The sequence below is a fragment of the Cibotium barometz genome, chromosome 18 (assembly GCF_041138505.1).
Source record: "Cibotium barometz isolate CiBa-2024 chromosome 18, ASM4113850v1, whole genome shotgun sequence".
Lineage (NCBI taxonomy): Eukaryota > Viridiplantae > Streptophyta > Polypodiopsida > Cyatheales > Cibotiaceae > Cibotium > Cibotium barometz.
In genome coordinates this window covers 12344747-12361204 of record NC_141063.1, presented here as the reverse complement: position 1 = coordinate 12361204, position 16458 = coordinate 12344747, and the positions used below count along the sequence as shown (strand labels likewise).

General features: G+C 40.6%; 1 protein-coding gene across 1 annotated transcript; it reads right to left on the bottom strand.

The window, feature by feature from the left end:
- Positions 1-9230: 9230 nt before the first annotated feature.
- Positions 9231-11324, bottom strand: LOC147628948 (SNF1-related protein kinase regulatory subunit beta-2-like). Its single transcript, XM_086812119.1, has 4 exons — positions 11025-11324; positions 10747-10919; positions 10298-10460; positions 9231-9681 (listed from the first exon to the last, which is right to left on the bottom strand). The coding sequence occupies exons 1-4, from the start codon at positions 11187-11189 to the stop codon at positions 9322-9324; spliced, it is 861 nt and encodes a 286-aa protein (XP_086668245.1). The 5' UTR covers positions 11190-11324; the 3' UTR covers positions 9231-9321.
- Positions 11325-16458: the final 5134 nt, after the last annotated feature.

The following is a 16458-nucleotide window of genomic DNA, read 5'->3' as shown; positions in this document are numbered from 1 at the left end:
GTAATATTGTTTACTCTTTACTTATTTTTGTAATTCATTGCTTTGTATTGTGTTGATCTTGGTTTTGCACAAGAGTACTTGAACACAATGAACTCGGTGATGAACTAAGGTTGCCAAACTAGTCTATATATAGAATCAAGGGTCAACATGGATGTAGGTCGACCACGTCAACCAACCCACGACTTGGTCCAAAATGGCCAACCCACCATAAGTAGGACCATATTAGACTTGGTCCAAAATGACAAACCAACCATATTAGACTTGGTCCAAAATGACTATAACTAGATTTCATAGGGACTTTGTGTAGCTTCAACAACCATCTGAGACCGTCTCGACCCTCAAATAGGCCCCACAAAACCTAAGAACAGTGTGTCCTCGGTTTATTGTCCAACACTCATCACTAATGCAGTCACATAGCCCACACAAGCATGCATCCTACTTGGCAGAGTGCCAAGTGTACATAGGCCATCTCCTAACCATCTGGCCACACTTGGGAAAGTGCGAAGTGTACATAAGTCGCCTCCTAACCATCTGGCCACACACATTGAATGTCTAAACTGGGAACTGCCGGGGTACCCCTCACCATAAATGGCTACTCCTTATAAAGGGGGCCTTACAAAATAGATCATATCAATCACCCATAGAAACAACAACAAGAGTGGAGCATTGAGAAAATGCCTCCTTAATGACACCCATAGGTGAAATATGTTTTCAAACCAATGCCAAGTCGATGAATAGATAGCGCTCCAGAAAACCTCTCCCCATAACTTTTTGTGAAAATGCCTGCACAATTCTATGTTGAAAGGTAGTAGACAAACTCCACCTCTCCATCCATAATAAGCTCACACGCATAATGATATTGTACCTCAATGTGCTTCGGGTGACCATGAAACACCAGGTTCTTATCAATCACCATGCAGTCGCACACAGAAACACTATTGCTCCCTTTTAAGTAACACCCATGTCTCCTAAGATCCTTCTCAACCACACTGCTTCACATGAATTAAGACATGCTACCTTGGAAGTACCATTGTAAGCTACTTCTTGAACGTAATTTTAGACCCAATAAGAAAACATTATCCAGAAACAGATTTTTTTGCTAGAGTCACAACATCTAGTGAAGGAATTTCTTGATTTGTAAGTGATGGCGTACCCAATGGTGCCTTCTAATGGTTCTCTCGGAGCTGATTTGAGAACCTACTAAGGTCACCAATTACAAAGCTAATATTAGGCCCTCTATTGCATAGAAAAATCAAACTCCCCACTAACTTCCTATGCTCCTTCATATCAACAACATCTTCCATAGACAATTTTCAAATCAAACTCCCCACCAACTTCTTATACTCCTTCATATCCACAAGTGCAGAAGATCTTCCATAGATAACTTTGCATCAATCTCCATGAAAAACACTAGTTTTTCACACCAAAATTTTTGTATACTTTTATATCAAAATCACTTGTGGTGAGTTTGGATGATTAAATCATGTGGATAACTCAATATCCTCAACTGATAAACTTATTGGTGGATTTCTTAAGAAATTTACGACGTGATTATCGTGGAGTTTTTCATGGCCGTGAGAAACTTTGGTTTTTCATGTCAAAATCTTTTAGATAAGAGGATAAGATGGTCATAATAAGAATTTCTATTTTTGGATAATTAATTTTGTAAATTTTGACGTGATTATCGAGACTTTTTATTGATGTAAAAATCTCTAGTTTTTCACGGTTGTGAAAAACTCGTAGGTATGAAAAACCAAGAAATTACTAAGATTTCTAATTTTGATGGTCCAAATATTTTTTTCTACTTAAAAAGTACAGTTTGAGCATTTCCACTATGGCTAAGATAATCAATTTCTTAGAAAAAAACAAAAAAACAATATGTATTTTTGTTTTTATGATGTTTTTGAAAAAAGAACAAAAGCTCATATATTGGTTTTTCATGTGAAAAAGCAGTGTGCTAAAAAAACTAAAATATTGAAACCAAGGTACTTAGTATACCTTCCTCCAAGTTTCCCAAGTACTCACGCACCACTCGCTTCACCAAAATAACACAAAATCATCACTTTACCATACATTCTATCACTCTGCTTAAACCTTATCCACACACGACCCTTAGGTTACTTACCTTGCTTTCGGCTCAAGTTTCATAGCCTCCAAGCACCACCAGTGTTTGCTAACTCCAAGCTCCTATGCTTTCCTTCTTGTTGTTACCACCAAGAAGATACTCTACTTCCGTGCACTGACTCACCTCTCTCACTCTCACACAATGAGCTAGAGGCCCATGTACCAAAAGTCATACACTCAACTCTCTCTCTCTCTCTCTCAACAAGAGTCATACACTCAACTCTCTCTCTCAACAAGTGCAAGTAAACAAGCACAACTCAATTGGCACAAAGGGGGGTTGTGTCTTTGCATTATGAGAAATTCACTTATATACAACTGGCCCTTATTCACACTTGGATGCCCAAACTCAACCCTAGTCTACCAAGCTTGGACATTTGCCAGCTTTTCTCATAATATAAACAACTTTTAGAGTTATGGTTACATAACACTTGTTTTGCTATTCCCGTGGTGTAGTAGGGAGTTCCTTTGTTAAGCCCAAAATGGGGTTAGCATTTGGTTTGATACTATTGAAAGATGAAGAAAATTTTAGAGAAGGTTAAAAGCTAGAGATATTTAAGGTGATTGAGATATTCTAGGAGAGAATCAAGTTTTAGAGGGATATGATTGAATGGTATTTTATGATGATTTTATTGAGAAATTCAAGAAATAGAATGTGGATCTAGATGCTCTTAGCATAACTAACATATTCTCAAGATCATTTTGAGTGGAATTTGCAATGAGGTCATAGCCTTGTTTATGTGTTTTTTTATCATCCTCATTAATACTTATTATATTGTTTAAATCATGTAGTTAATCACTTTGTATGAGCCATTCTAGCCCCACAAAATTCTTAGTTGTGGTATCAGAGCAACTTGGGCTTATCAAATGAGATTATTTAAGTGAGTAGGGCTTACTTAGGATGTTCTCTCAATCCACTAGGACTACATTAATGATTTGGAAGGGAGACAATGATCTTCTTCATTCCCCTTCTCTTTTGTAATTAGGGTAGTTACAGTGTGAGAGAAGATTGCATAAATGATTTAAAGGGATATAGTGAGCTTCTTACACATAGATAGATAGAGAGAGAAAGTTCTCCTTCTAAAGCTTTTAATAGTGAAGGGATATAGTGAGCTTCTTACACATGGATAGAGAGAGTAAGTTCTCCCTCTAAATCTATCGATAGGAAATTTTTTTGATGCAACTATGTGGCATCAAAAAGTGTAGGTTCTAGGGCAGTAGAGTAGGTAGCACAAGCTCAAATCTGGAGCTCAGTGAAATAGCTCAACAGCATTCTTGATAAGAAAAAAGAAAAATAAGGGCACTAGCAAAAGTTAATCAAACCTATTAGAGATTTTGTATGGAGGAATGGTGACACTAACAAGAGGGCTCTTGCCTGCCTTGCCTGGGATAAAATTTGTATGCCTAAGTCTGATGGTGGACTTGGCATCCTCCATCTCCCTTCCCATACCATTGCCAGATTGGTTGTGTTTCTGCCTAAATGCCTTAATTTGAAGGAAATCGAGACTAAGATGGTAAAGGAATTGGTGGAATGTTCAGTTGTGCATCTGGATGGAGTGTGGCAGGGTCTAAGCTGGAAGGATAAAGTATTTTCTCATGCCCCTCTCAAAATTATTGGTTCCCCACTATGCAGGATGTTGTGTTCTAAATGGAAAGAGGTGTTGGAACTCATGGTATGGGATGGATGTGGCAGAGCTTCAGGGGATTCTTTATTGTGCTTAGGGATATGGTGGACTCATAAGTTCAATCCCCCTCTAGCCTTACAAGATCCCAGAATAGCCAAAAGATTGAATAATAAGGGGTTGAGGAGATCTGAGGATTGCTGGGATAATGCTTTAGTGGGATGGAAAGAGCCATAGCAATCGGAGATGGATCTTGCCATGTCTAACAGAGAAGCATAGCTGGTCAGGTATGTGTTGGAGGAAGTGCAAAAAGGTTGGACATCTAGTGCTGTGGATGATACTTGTTGGATTAAGGATTATACTTGGTTTAATGGCTCTAAGCTAGACAAAGGTATAACTAGAGTTTTGTACAGTGCCCTGAGGGTTAGTGAAGACAATGTCACCCACTATAACATATTATGGAGAGTAAATTGGAGCCCTGATTGTTGGAGAAGGAAGTGGAAAGCAATATGGGAAATGGACATAGCTACTAAATCTCAGGTGTTCTTGTGGAGAGTATGTATGGGAGCTTTGCCCATTGGCTCCAAATTGATTCAAAGGAATTTCACAAGTGGATGCTACCCTAGATGTAGGACTGCCTTGGAAGATGGAAAATATACTTTTTGGGATTGCCTTGCAAAGGAGCTTGGGTCAAAATTTGGAAATGGGTCTAGAATGGTTTAGGAGTACAGGGTCAATGATGGGGGGACTGGCTGTTTGGTAGATGGTTAGCTAATGATGAACATGTGGATGTAATCTTTAATATTATCACATGTTGTTGTTTATGGGAAACCTGGAATTCCAGAAATTGCATTGTATTTCAGAAAGTTTGTGATACTGGAATGGATGTTAGTGGATTAATGCATAAATGTATTTGTATGTGTTGGTATGTATGTTTGATTAACAGAATTAGTGGAGCGATTCAATCTCTGCAGTCTACTATTATTTGAGCTTTTCCCATGGGAGGTCATTTGCAGACATACTGGGCTATGCCTAACTTCTGGGATATTGTTGTGTAGGGTATCAGAAGGCAGAGGGTGAAGATCAAGACAACTTGATATGGCCCTAGAACACAGAGGTGGTATAAGAAGGTCAAACAAGCTAGTTACATTTTTGTGGCGTTGTGATTGAGAATCCAGTGGGGTCCAAACCAACTGTTAAAATATGGTTTCAAAAAGGGGAGATTGTGGAAAAACAGACCTCTAGGGGTTGCACATCTGAAGCTTTGATTGAGGCATGCATCTTGTTGGGATACCACTTATCTTGGAGGGAGTCCTCTTTTGTTTCAGAGGATGACAGATGGGATTTGATGTGTAATTTGTTGAATGGTGGCTCTTATGCAAATGAGGGTTGACTGCGGGTTTAGAAAGTTCATGTAAAGCTGTCTTTTTCTTTTTTCTTTTTTATTATTGGTCCCAAAAAGAAAAAACAAAAAACAAAAACATGAAGTAGCCCATTCATGCATCGTAGTGAGGTTTTTTTTGCAATACCTTAAATGTGCACTCTAGCACCTAAAAGTGTTTAAGAAAGCATAAGAGAGGAAACCCTAAAGTCAAGGCCAAAATTAATCGGCCAAAGATAGGTGGCTCATGGTTTCAACCGGAAACCCTAATCTCCGCTGTTTTCTTTCTATGGATGCGTACCAGCGCGATGGTGCTTGCTGGGTTTTCCTTCTCCTACCCTTAACCCTAGAGTCAAACCTGCAAACACACAGTTCTTCAAACCCTAGTTTTCTCATCATTATTCCACACTAGTGCTTATCACAAGCCATCATCTCTTCCAATCCTTGTTTTCAACCCCTAACGTCTTGTCTTTTACTTGATCTCTCAGACGAGCTCCAAGGTGTGCTTCTGATCCACTGACAGAGTTGAAATCAAGAAACTTGTTTTCACTCGCTATAGAAATTTGCAAAACCTTCTCTTAGGCCCTTCACAGTTTCGTCCAAAACCTCAAAAGTTCTCTAAGCCCCATAATGTGTCTTATGATAGAGAGAATGGTGGAGCAGCCATCGTAGGGGCCAAACCTAAAGACTAACATATAGACTTGAGCAAAACACAATAATCATGGTAGTCTTATGTTGTTTGGAGTATATGTTACTTACTATTCTTTCACATTGAAAGAAACTTTCAGAATACCGTTCTTTCCATAGTAATATGACAGCAAGGAAAAGACAACAACAAAGGTAAATATTTTGAAAGTTTCTTTCAATGTTGGCCTATATAGCGTCCATACTAGTATTACATCTAAGAAAAGACAACAACAAAAGTCAATATTCTGAAAGTTATTTTTTTATAATGCAAGATTTTTATTTGTACCAAGCAGTGTCCTTACGGATGAGAGCTGGAAGTAAGACTTGATCACGTGGTAGAGCAATTGGTGAAGCGTGTGTGTGTTCGAGGTAAGGTCTCGTGATCGATCACGTGGTAGAGCAATTGGTGAAGCGTGTGTGTGTTCGGGGTAAGGTCTCGTGATCGAGTCTTACTTCCAGCTCTCATCCGTAAGGACATTGCTTGGTACAAATAAAAATCTCGCATTACAAAAAAAAAAAAACTTTCAGAATATTGACCTTTGTTGTTGTCTTTTCTTAGATGTCATACTAGTATGGGACGCTATATAGGCCAACATTGAAAGAAACTTTTAGAATATTTACCTTTGTTATTGTCTTTTCCTTGATGTCATATTACTATGGGACGGTATATATGTTAATGAATTAGACACTAACAATCATGATATTCATATGGACCAACTCGACACTTGACCGTAGTTCGCATCACTTCATTTTACCAAGACCATTTAAATATTTCCTATCTAGAGTTGTACTATTTAAAAGCTCTCCATCAATACATTCAATTGTATATTCTCTCTATAAATGATACTTCGTATGACTTTCAAGAACCATCCAATTGAAGATGCTAGGTGAATGGTTTTTTCGTCAATATCCCGATCTTATTTGCTCATATTAGCACACAAGCATTGAGGCCAATTACAATCCAAGCAAGAGGAAATGTTACATGTGACGTATACTCTCTCTATGGTGCATTGGAGATGCCTAGTGTATCATTGTATTTAGCTTAGTATCATGGGTGATTCTATTTAATACTCGATACTGAATATATACTTGTGTGGATTTAGGTTGCTATGTTTGAGCGAGTCCAAACAATTATGTATTCACATGATAGTAATATAGCTTCAAGGGCTATTTTTGTTAATATGAATTTAAATACCATGTGTGGGAAAGTGAGTCACACACATGGCGGAGAGAGGGAGATTGCACCCAATCTTGTTGTGATGGTGATGCTTAACTCTCTATTTATTGTTTATACTATGGTTCTTGTATTTGATTTGCTTCAAGTCTATGAATATGCTTATGTTTGCTTCAAGTCTATGAATATGCTTATGTTTGCTGAGCATGTGTATAGCTTAATTTTCTTGAAGTGGTACAAAGGTCATGACAACATCATTGGCAATAAAGTTACTACCCTCAGTGCCCTAGCCAAGCAAAGAGCTTCTCGAGAAGCACCAAATCTTTGACAAGGTTGAACTAAACATCCCCCCAAAGAGGAGAATGACGGAGGGTGCAGCAACCCTCTCTTTAGCTCGACTCATTAACCCACCGCACTTTCTTTGTTGGCAGTTTGCCTTAGACCAACATTAAAACTCATAACATATAAGAGACTACATGTACCCTCATGCCCTTTTGGTTCTAGCCCCTTTAGCTCTTTACTTTCTACATAGAGTGTTTGAAGGTCTTGGGATGCACCTATGTTAGAGTCTCTCTCATTATACCCGTTGTAAAAAGGGATAGGTGTAAGACTTGTCCATACCTTTGGAAAAAGTAATAGTAATAGGCATACTATCAAATCGAGAAGGTGGTATTCATTAATGCCCGCCTAGTGGGCATTAATGATTGCACCTAAAGTCTAAAATACTAAGGACCTAAGGTTCAACATACTAAGGTCCTTAGTATTAATGTTTACACCTTAGGTCCAACATACTAAGGACCTCATACACGTGTCACCTTCTCTCCCTCCTCCCCAGCCTTCCTACCACCATGCCAACAAAGAAGAACGAGAGGAATCCTAAGTGGCATGTCTTACATGACATGGACCTCGTGCACACATAAGACTAAGAGGAATCCTAAGTGGCATGTCTTACATGACATGGACCTCGTGCACACACAAGACTAAGAATCCTAAGTGGCCTATCTTGCATGACATGGACCTAGTGCACACACAAGAATAAGTGAATTACCTTAATTTATGTGGCCTTGAGTGGTGGAGAGAGAGAGAGAGAGAGAGAGAGAGAGGGAGGATGAGTTTTTTTTGTTTGAGGGCAAGGGCAAGGGCAAGGGCAAGAGTTTCTCTCCCGTCCCCCCAATCGTGTGAAGCAAGTCAACGCAGCTCACGCTTCGCCATCGCCATAGCTGTGAAGAACGTCCTGCCAGGGGTTTTTCTCGCCATCTCCATGACTTATGCTAGGGTTTCGAAACAGAGTTTCTTCTGTTAGGGCTTTGCCATCGCCGTAAGAATCAGGTCCCTGCTGAAGTTAGCGTTTTTGGCAGCTTCTCCATCGCCATAGCATGAAGATTGACTGCAAAAATGCCTTAGATTTTGCAGCAAAATTTACAGGTGAAAACAAAAATGTTGCGGGTGCATTGTAAATAGTTTGCAGGTTTTCTGCCCAAATCAGAACCCACGAGATATACTCCGCTGACATTGCTATAAGTGTCCTCAAAGCTCACACTGGCAATCCTGTCAGCGGTATCAATTTTGCAGGTTTATCTGCGCAACCCACGAGATATACTCCGCTGACATTGCTACAAGTGTCCTCAAAGCTCACACTGGCAATCCTTTCAGCGGTATCAATTTTGCAGGTTTATCTGCGCATGACCCAGATTTGGCCGTTGTTTCAACCACAGTGAAGAGGAGATATAGATTGCTAGAAGACATTCTAGAAAAAGAAAAATTATCTAAGGACGATCCATAGCCTCAATTGCTTAAATTGCCCAATTTTTAAGAAATTTAGCTTGACCATTCATGTGACATGATCAGATTACCTAGTTTTCATTGTATGATTGCATAGTATTTGATGATGATTATGCCAAGGCAAAGCTATGTCCGGAATGTGGGGGCATACGCTCGCGTAGAGGTCTCTCACACCTTTCTGCAATGCTGCCTTCCAAAAGAACTCTGTGATTTTATGGACACTACAGGTGTGTGTTGTGATGTGTAATGTTAAGAACACCCTTATCACTGTGTTGTGGTGTGTAATGTTAAGAACACCCTTATCACCATGTTGATGTACTACTAGCTGCTATCTAGCCTTAGCATGCTTGGTCCTCCTTAAATGAACTTTCCAGGAATGTGCAACTGTCTAGACTCCACATGATATGTGCAAGAAGTTGAGAAAAATGTGCCTCACAAGGACAGTCTGCGCGAATGCTAGAAATGAGAAAGCCTTTGCCTTGCATTGAAGTTAGAAATTGTACAAGTTCTCCTTGATTTTTTCTTTACCCTGTGCCTAACATTGCAGTTTGCATTTACATCTGGAGAGGTTTGTGCAGAATAACTGTGACATATTTGGTCCGGAAGCGTTGAGTGAAGCCAAGGGCAAGCACTGGAGTGCTGGATGCAGCTTTCCTGGTCTCCACAAAAAGATGATTCAGGATCACATGTTGTGGCCGGATCGAATTATCCATGGAACCAGCATCCGAGTTGGGTGTTGAGCTGCGAAGTTGATGGAAGGACTCGAGTTGACTGTTGAGGTGCAGCTGAGAGGGCAATAATGGTGGATCCTTGCTAAAGTCTTCTGGGCCAGGAAAAGGGCTGTCATAGCTCGACCCGGGAGAGCTTGGAGCCTCAAACTCTGCAATGCCATCTAGATTCTCTGGAACATAATCCTGCCAGAAAAACTCAGCAATCAGATGTCATGAGCAAAAAAGCTTTGAGCTTTTCTTCTTTATTTTCAACACTGCTAAAAACTTCCTTTTGGCTCAAAAAGACCACCGTAAAAAGCATCCAAATTTCCTTTAATGTCGATTCTCTTGCAACCGTGATTGCAATGAATTGCATCACCTAAGCTGCTTCATGACCAGTGGTGTGAGAAACATTGAATTTGAAAATTGAAGGAAAATACATGTGCAGCTGCCCCTTGCTAATGCTACAGACCCTCCTTGCAAGAGTAACAACCGCAGCACTCGAGTAGATGCTTGCTGGATTGAATCAAAATCAATGTGTCATACAGCAACATACATTTCTTCCCAAGGCAATACCGCTTCGATTTCTCAAAGGTCCTTGGGCCAAGTGATAGAGATAATATTACTCTGCTACAAACTCTCTCAAAACCTTGGACAGGAACTTTTTGTACTAGGCAACTACAACACTTTTCTTGGAACTATTATGCAGACTCAAAGCTTGTCATGCAAAGGTGTCTGATTTGAATTTGTGGCAGACCCAGAAATGAAAGAAACTCCAAAACTTAAGACAACCCATAAACACTTGATACATGAAACTGACCTGTACATCAAGTATGTTGATGCCATTTCCATTTTTGTCGTACATACACGGCAGATCTGGTGAATGCCTCCACTCACCATTCACAAGGAACTTGTAGTGATATACTCCTGCTGGAAGGAATTTCACAAGCGTGAAGTCTTTACTTGCTCTGTGTAAAGGAGATCTGTATGTATGCCCCCCCAAAAAAAAGAGTGTTATGTAAGCTGCAGTGCTGACATCACAATCTGCCTCCCTAGTACCATAACGTCAGGGAACAGTCAGCCAGTCAGCCATTTCCTTTTCTGAAAAAGGGTCGTCGCTCTGCGGCAGCTCCCAGCTTCCGAAATGGGAACGACATCCTGGGCTGTTCCCTCTCTACTGAAGGTTGTACGACCTATGCATGCACACATGAATGAACACAGATTGCTCTCTTTCGGAATTTCCAATTAAATGTGTAGGAGAAACTGAACCTTGTGCTCCAGTTATCCCAAGACCCTTCTACAGAGACATCGTTCCCGCCGTGATTCCACTCAATCAAGGTAGCAATGGTAGTCTCTGGTGGGCCATCATCACTGCTGCTCTGCAACGGGTAGTTGCATGGCCGCCCTAGCTCATCTACATGGTGGAGTGGAACCTGAGGGATCTGCAAACACGAAGGGAGGGCCATTTGGAAACCAAGATGTCAGAGAAAGCTCCATGAAATGTGTGTTTTGTGAACTTAAAGTGAGAGAGAGCTGTGGGAGGTTACCTGGGCTGTGATGATGGAAGGGGAGGAGTCAGGTGGAGTTAAGGCCATGGGGGAGTCTGAGGGCCCTGCTGCTGCCTCCACCACCATGCTGCTAGAAACGCCCCGCATCAACATCATCTCTGCATCAGATCCACTCTCTCCGACCTTCACACTCGCATTGCCCATCCAAAGAGGAAGATGAAACCCTGCAATTGGCGTCCCAAGGAAAATTCTAGAAAATTGGAGCACCGCAAGAAGATCTGCGCTAATTGTCTTGTTTGCATAAGATGAAGTGTCAATAATAACATGTGTATGGATGTGTGTGTGTGTGTGTGTGTGTGTGTGTGTGTGTGTGTACGTACTTGCGCGTGCGTGTGCGTGTGCGTGCTTGTGTAGACAAGCCAGCGACGAGTAAGCTGAGAAAAAAAAATATTTGCTGGCAAGTGGATAATGCAAAATCAAGGGCCCCTCCCTGCATCGTGTAGACAAACCCCCTCATTTAGATATATAGGTATTAAGGCTTGTAGGCATGTTTCTTCAGTCCCACCACTGCATATATAATACAATATATATATATATATATATATATATATATATATATAAACAGTATAGTATAATACAACATTTTCACCCCTACCTAGCTCTATCATTTTAATTTTTCCCAGCTTCATTGCTTTTCATCTCTCTAAATCAATGGCATGCTTTACAACATGTGTCCCTTGTGTAGGTGCATTCATACCTCCTCCACACTCTTAGAACAATGTCAACCATAGCCTCCCTAAGGCTCCTTCCCTCCTCCTCGCCTTTGCAATTGTGTGTGTGTGTGTGTGTGTGTGTGTGTGTGTGTGTGAGAGAGAGAGAGAGAGAGAGAGAGAGAGTGGGTAGCCTCCCTAGCTTTCCAAGTGTGTGTGTGAGAGAGAGAGAGAGAGAGTGTGTGTGTGTGTGAGAGAGAGAGAGAGAGAGAGGTATTAACATCGGTAGAATGCAACACGAGGGCATATACGACCAACGGTGGGACTTGAACTCGGGTGGATCATGGCCTTTATAAGGGCCCTCGCGCTAACCAATTTGCCCCACTTGTGGAAGGCAGAAAGGTAGTGTGAGGGTCCTCTTTTATTACACACACACACACTATGGGAGAGAGAGGTATTAATGTCGGTAGAATGCAACACGAGGGCATATACGACCAACGGTGGGACTTGAACTCGGGTGGATCATGGCCTTTATAAGGGCCCTTGCACTAGCCAATCTATCCCACTTGTGGGTGGCAAAAATTTAGTGCGAGGGTCCTCTTTTATTACACACACACACACACTATGGGAGAGAGAGGTATTAAAGTCAGTAGAATGCAACACGAGGGCATATACGACCAACGGTGGGACTTGAACTCGGTGGATCATGGCCTTTATAAGAAGATAAAAGATATATATATATATATATATATATATATATATATATATATATATATATATATATAGAGAGAGAGAGAGAGAGAGAGAGAGAGAGAGTGTGAAAGAGTGTTTGAATCTTATCTAGATGCATGTAAATAATGTGTGTGTATGGGGTTACTAGCTTGCTAGCATTGACAAAATTTTATAACACGTGCACTTTGAGTATGAAGCTTTGAAAATTAACATTTTCTTTAAGATCTAATCCTCCACACTTCCAAACTTCAAGTAATTTCATTTTAATGATTTTACCACACATTGACACTTTTGCATGAGTAATTCAATGCCACTTTAGATCTTCCTTGATTGCACTTTGGGTTTTTGAGGCTATAAAATCAATGCCTACTTCAAGAACTAAGCCTCCACACTTCCAAACTTCCAATACTTTCAATTTAATTATTTCACCAACACGTTGATGCTTGCACTATCCACTAAAAATTTAGATCATATGAGTATTTCTGTCACTTTGAATCTCCCTTGATTGTATTAACAACACTTTCATATTAAAAATAAACCACACTTTTACTAGTTTTTGTAGGGTCCTCATTCACAACACCACCACGTACAAAAGTTGTAAGAGTCAATTTATGGAGATCTATAAACTTGCATACTTTTGGGTTCTTTATTTAGTTTACACTTGCATGTTCCAAAAAAATTTTAAAGACATCATAACGTTGGTCTTCCCTTTAATAGAAAACAAGTAATGAGAATAATATAGAAACATGTGTATGTAAATAAGTTCAACCCAAAACTTCGTACATTATGCAATTGTTTATCAGATACATGCAAAAAATTTGACCAAAATGATTACACTTGACCACCATGATATTTTCTTCACTTCTCAATGTTGAGATATCAAGCTCATCTAGTGAGGCGGTGGACACTGATGACCCGCCTGGGGGATAGGACCCACACTTACGCCACTGGCGTGGTTGGTGAGATCATGGGTGATATGCGGCCAGTGGGATGACAGGCTATGTGACAGCCATTCTAGCATAGTTATAGCGCCAGCTGACTTAGGGATTCTCAAGAATACATACTTCCCTTCTTTAAACACCACATGCTTCCTTGACTCATCGACATATTGCTTCATTTGGTTTTATGCCTTAGCCATGTTATCCTTGCACCTTTGCAATATTGCACACATCTTCTGAACCTCCTCCTTGGCTTCAAGATTCACCTTCTCCTCATTGAATGCAATAGAAGGTATATGCACCTTATACCCATACATGGCTTCAAATCTCCATTCTAATACTCATCATGTGATAGGTGGTGTTGTGAAAAAATTCAGCTAGGTGAAGCCATCTATCCCATGAAGCTTGGGTGTCATAACAATAGTGTCTCGAGAGTGTCTCAAATAGATTTCGAGCCATTTGTTCACCCTCTCAGTTTGGCCATCCGTTTGTGGGTGATAAGCCATACTTGGGGTGAGTGTAGTCCCCATAGAATCAAAGACACTCTTCCAAAAATGGCTCATGAACTTGACATCCCTATCACTTACCACTTGCTTAGGCATTCCATGCAACCTAAACACGTGCTCCATAAATTGTTGAGCCACCATAGAAGTTGTATATTGCACCTTCCTGGGTATGAAATGAGCCGCTTTTGTCAATCTATCCACTACCACATAGATGCTATTCCACCCTTGCTTAGTAGTGGGCAACCCGGTAATGAAATCCATGGCTATGTGTGTCCACTTCCCTTCCGGAATAGGCAATGGTTGCAAAAATCCTCCCGCGGCAACTGGTTGTTGGGATCCTTGTTTTGTTGGCAAGGCAAACACTTTTGCACATAGTCATGCACATCCTTCTAAAGCCCTTTCCAAAAGAAACTCTTCTGTATCTTATCATAGGTCTTGAACGCTCCCAAATGACCCGCCATGGGTGAAAAGTACATCTCTTGTAGGATTTTTAGCTTGAAGGATGAGTGAGGAACCAAATAGACCTTTCCCTTGTACCAAAACAACCCATTGCGCACCTCAAATTGTGGATATTCATCACATAACCCTTGCTGTAATTTCTGAAACATTAGACCAGCCATGTCATCCACCAAATACTCCTCTTGTATCTCATGAATCCAATCATGAGGCACCTCCGAAATGGCCTGTATAGTGCAAGCCCACATCCTAGAAAGTGCATCTGCCACCACATTGTCCTTTCCCACTGTGTAAGAGATCTCAAAATCATAGTTTTGCAAGGTAGCAAGCCATCTATTTTACTTTGGAGAAAGGTTTTGTTGAGTGAGGAAGTATTGGTACCCGGTGATCGGTCCTTACTTTGAAATCCCCACCATAAAAATAGTGATGCCACTTCTTCACACAGCATGCAAAATGGTCAGCATTTCTTGATCATAGACATGAAGCTCCCTCTCCTTCTCAGTGAGCTTTCTACTCTCATAAGCAATCACACCATGCTCTTGATATAACACGGCACTAATTCCTCTCCCACTTGCATCAGCACGTATAGTGAAAGGGTTAGAAAAATCAAGGCAAACCAATACTGGGGATGAAATTAGTACTTCCTTGAGCTCTTGGAAGCTCTTATCGGCCATGGCATCCCAAAAAATGCTTCCTTCTTAAGCCTATCGATAAGCGAGGCTACCATGTGAGCATAGTGGCTTATGAACCTCCTATCAAAGGATGATAATCCTAAAAATCCCCTTAGTTGAGTGATGTTGGTGGTGGGTGTAGGCCACTCCTTGACACATTGTACTTTCTTGGGATCCATCATCATTGCTCACAATGTGACCCAAGTATTCCACCTCTTGTGACATAAATGTGCACTTGCTTTTTTTGGTGAACAACTTGTGCTCTCTCAAGACCTTCAACACTTTCTCCACATGCATCAACTGCTTGACTTGCTATATACAAGTATGTCATCAAAGAAGACCAAAATTGATTTTTAGAGGAATGGCTTTAAAACTTTGTTCATAAGAGCTTGAAATGTGGCCGGAGCATTTGATAATCCAAAAGGCATAACCATGAATTGAAATAGACCCCATTCAGCCCGGAATGTCATCTTAAACTCATCTCCATCTTTTAATCTTATTTGATGATACCCAGACTTGAGATCTATCTTGGAGAAATATTTTTCTCCTTTTAACTCATCAAGTAAATCATCAATCCTTGGAATGGGATATCGATTCTTTATAGTGATCTTGTTGAGATCCATATAATGGATGCACCTTCTATAAGATCCATCCTTCTTCTTCACTAACAAAATGGGTGAGGCGAATGGTGATTGGCTTGGTTGTATGAAACCCATTTCCAAAAGTCCCTCCACTTGCTTTGCCACCTCCTCCTGCTCAACCTTTGAAAGCCTATAAGGAGGCTTATTTGACTGGTTTTGCATCCTTCTCAAGCTCTATGGCATGGTCAACTTCTCTAGTAGGTGGCAGGCATTTTGGTCCCTCAAACACATCTTTGTACTCTTGCAACAAGGAATCCATCCCTTCATCATGTATTTGCAACCCATTTTCCTCTTCTTAATGAGTGAGTTTTAGCATCATGTAAACAAGGCATAAGCTCTTCAACTCGCTCTTCATTTGCTTCATAGACACAAAGGTTAATGCATGGCTGCAAATTCCATGCAAACATAGCTCTTTGCCTTCATGTATAAACCACATTTTCATGTGCTTCAAATCCATTGAAAACCTGCCCACATTGTGCAAAGCACCACATCAATGGGCCCCATGTCAAGCACAATCAAATGGGTATCATAGGCATAATCGGAAGACAAAGGAATCCTTGTTGCAACCCAACTCATATTTAACTCATGTTGTCCATTTGTAACCTCCACTTTTAGAGGCTTCATCATCTCTCGTGGGCATAGTCTCAAAGAATTTATTGATTTAGAGTTCACAAAACTATGTGTGCTCCTAAATCAACAAGTATGTGGATTGATCTGCCCCTAATATTTCCCATGAGCCTTAAAGTGTTGGAACCTTTGCATCCCGCTTTAGCTTCTTGTGAAATGGCATATAACATGGTTGTCCTTTCTTTTGTTTCA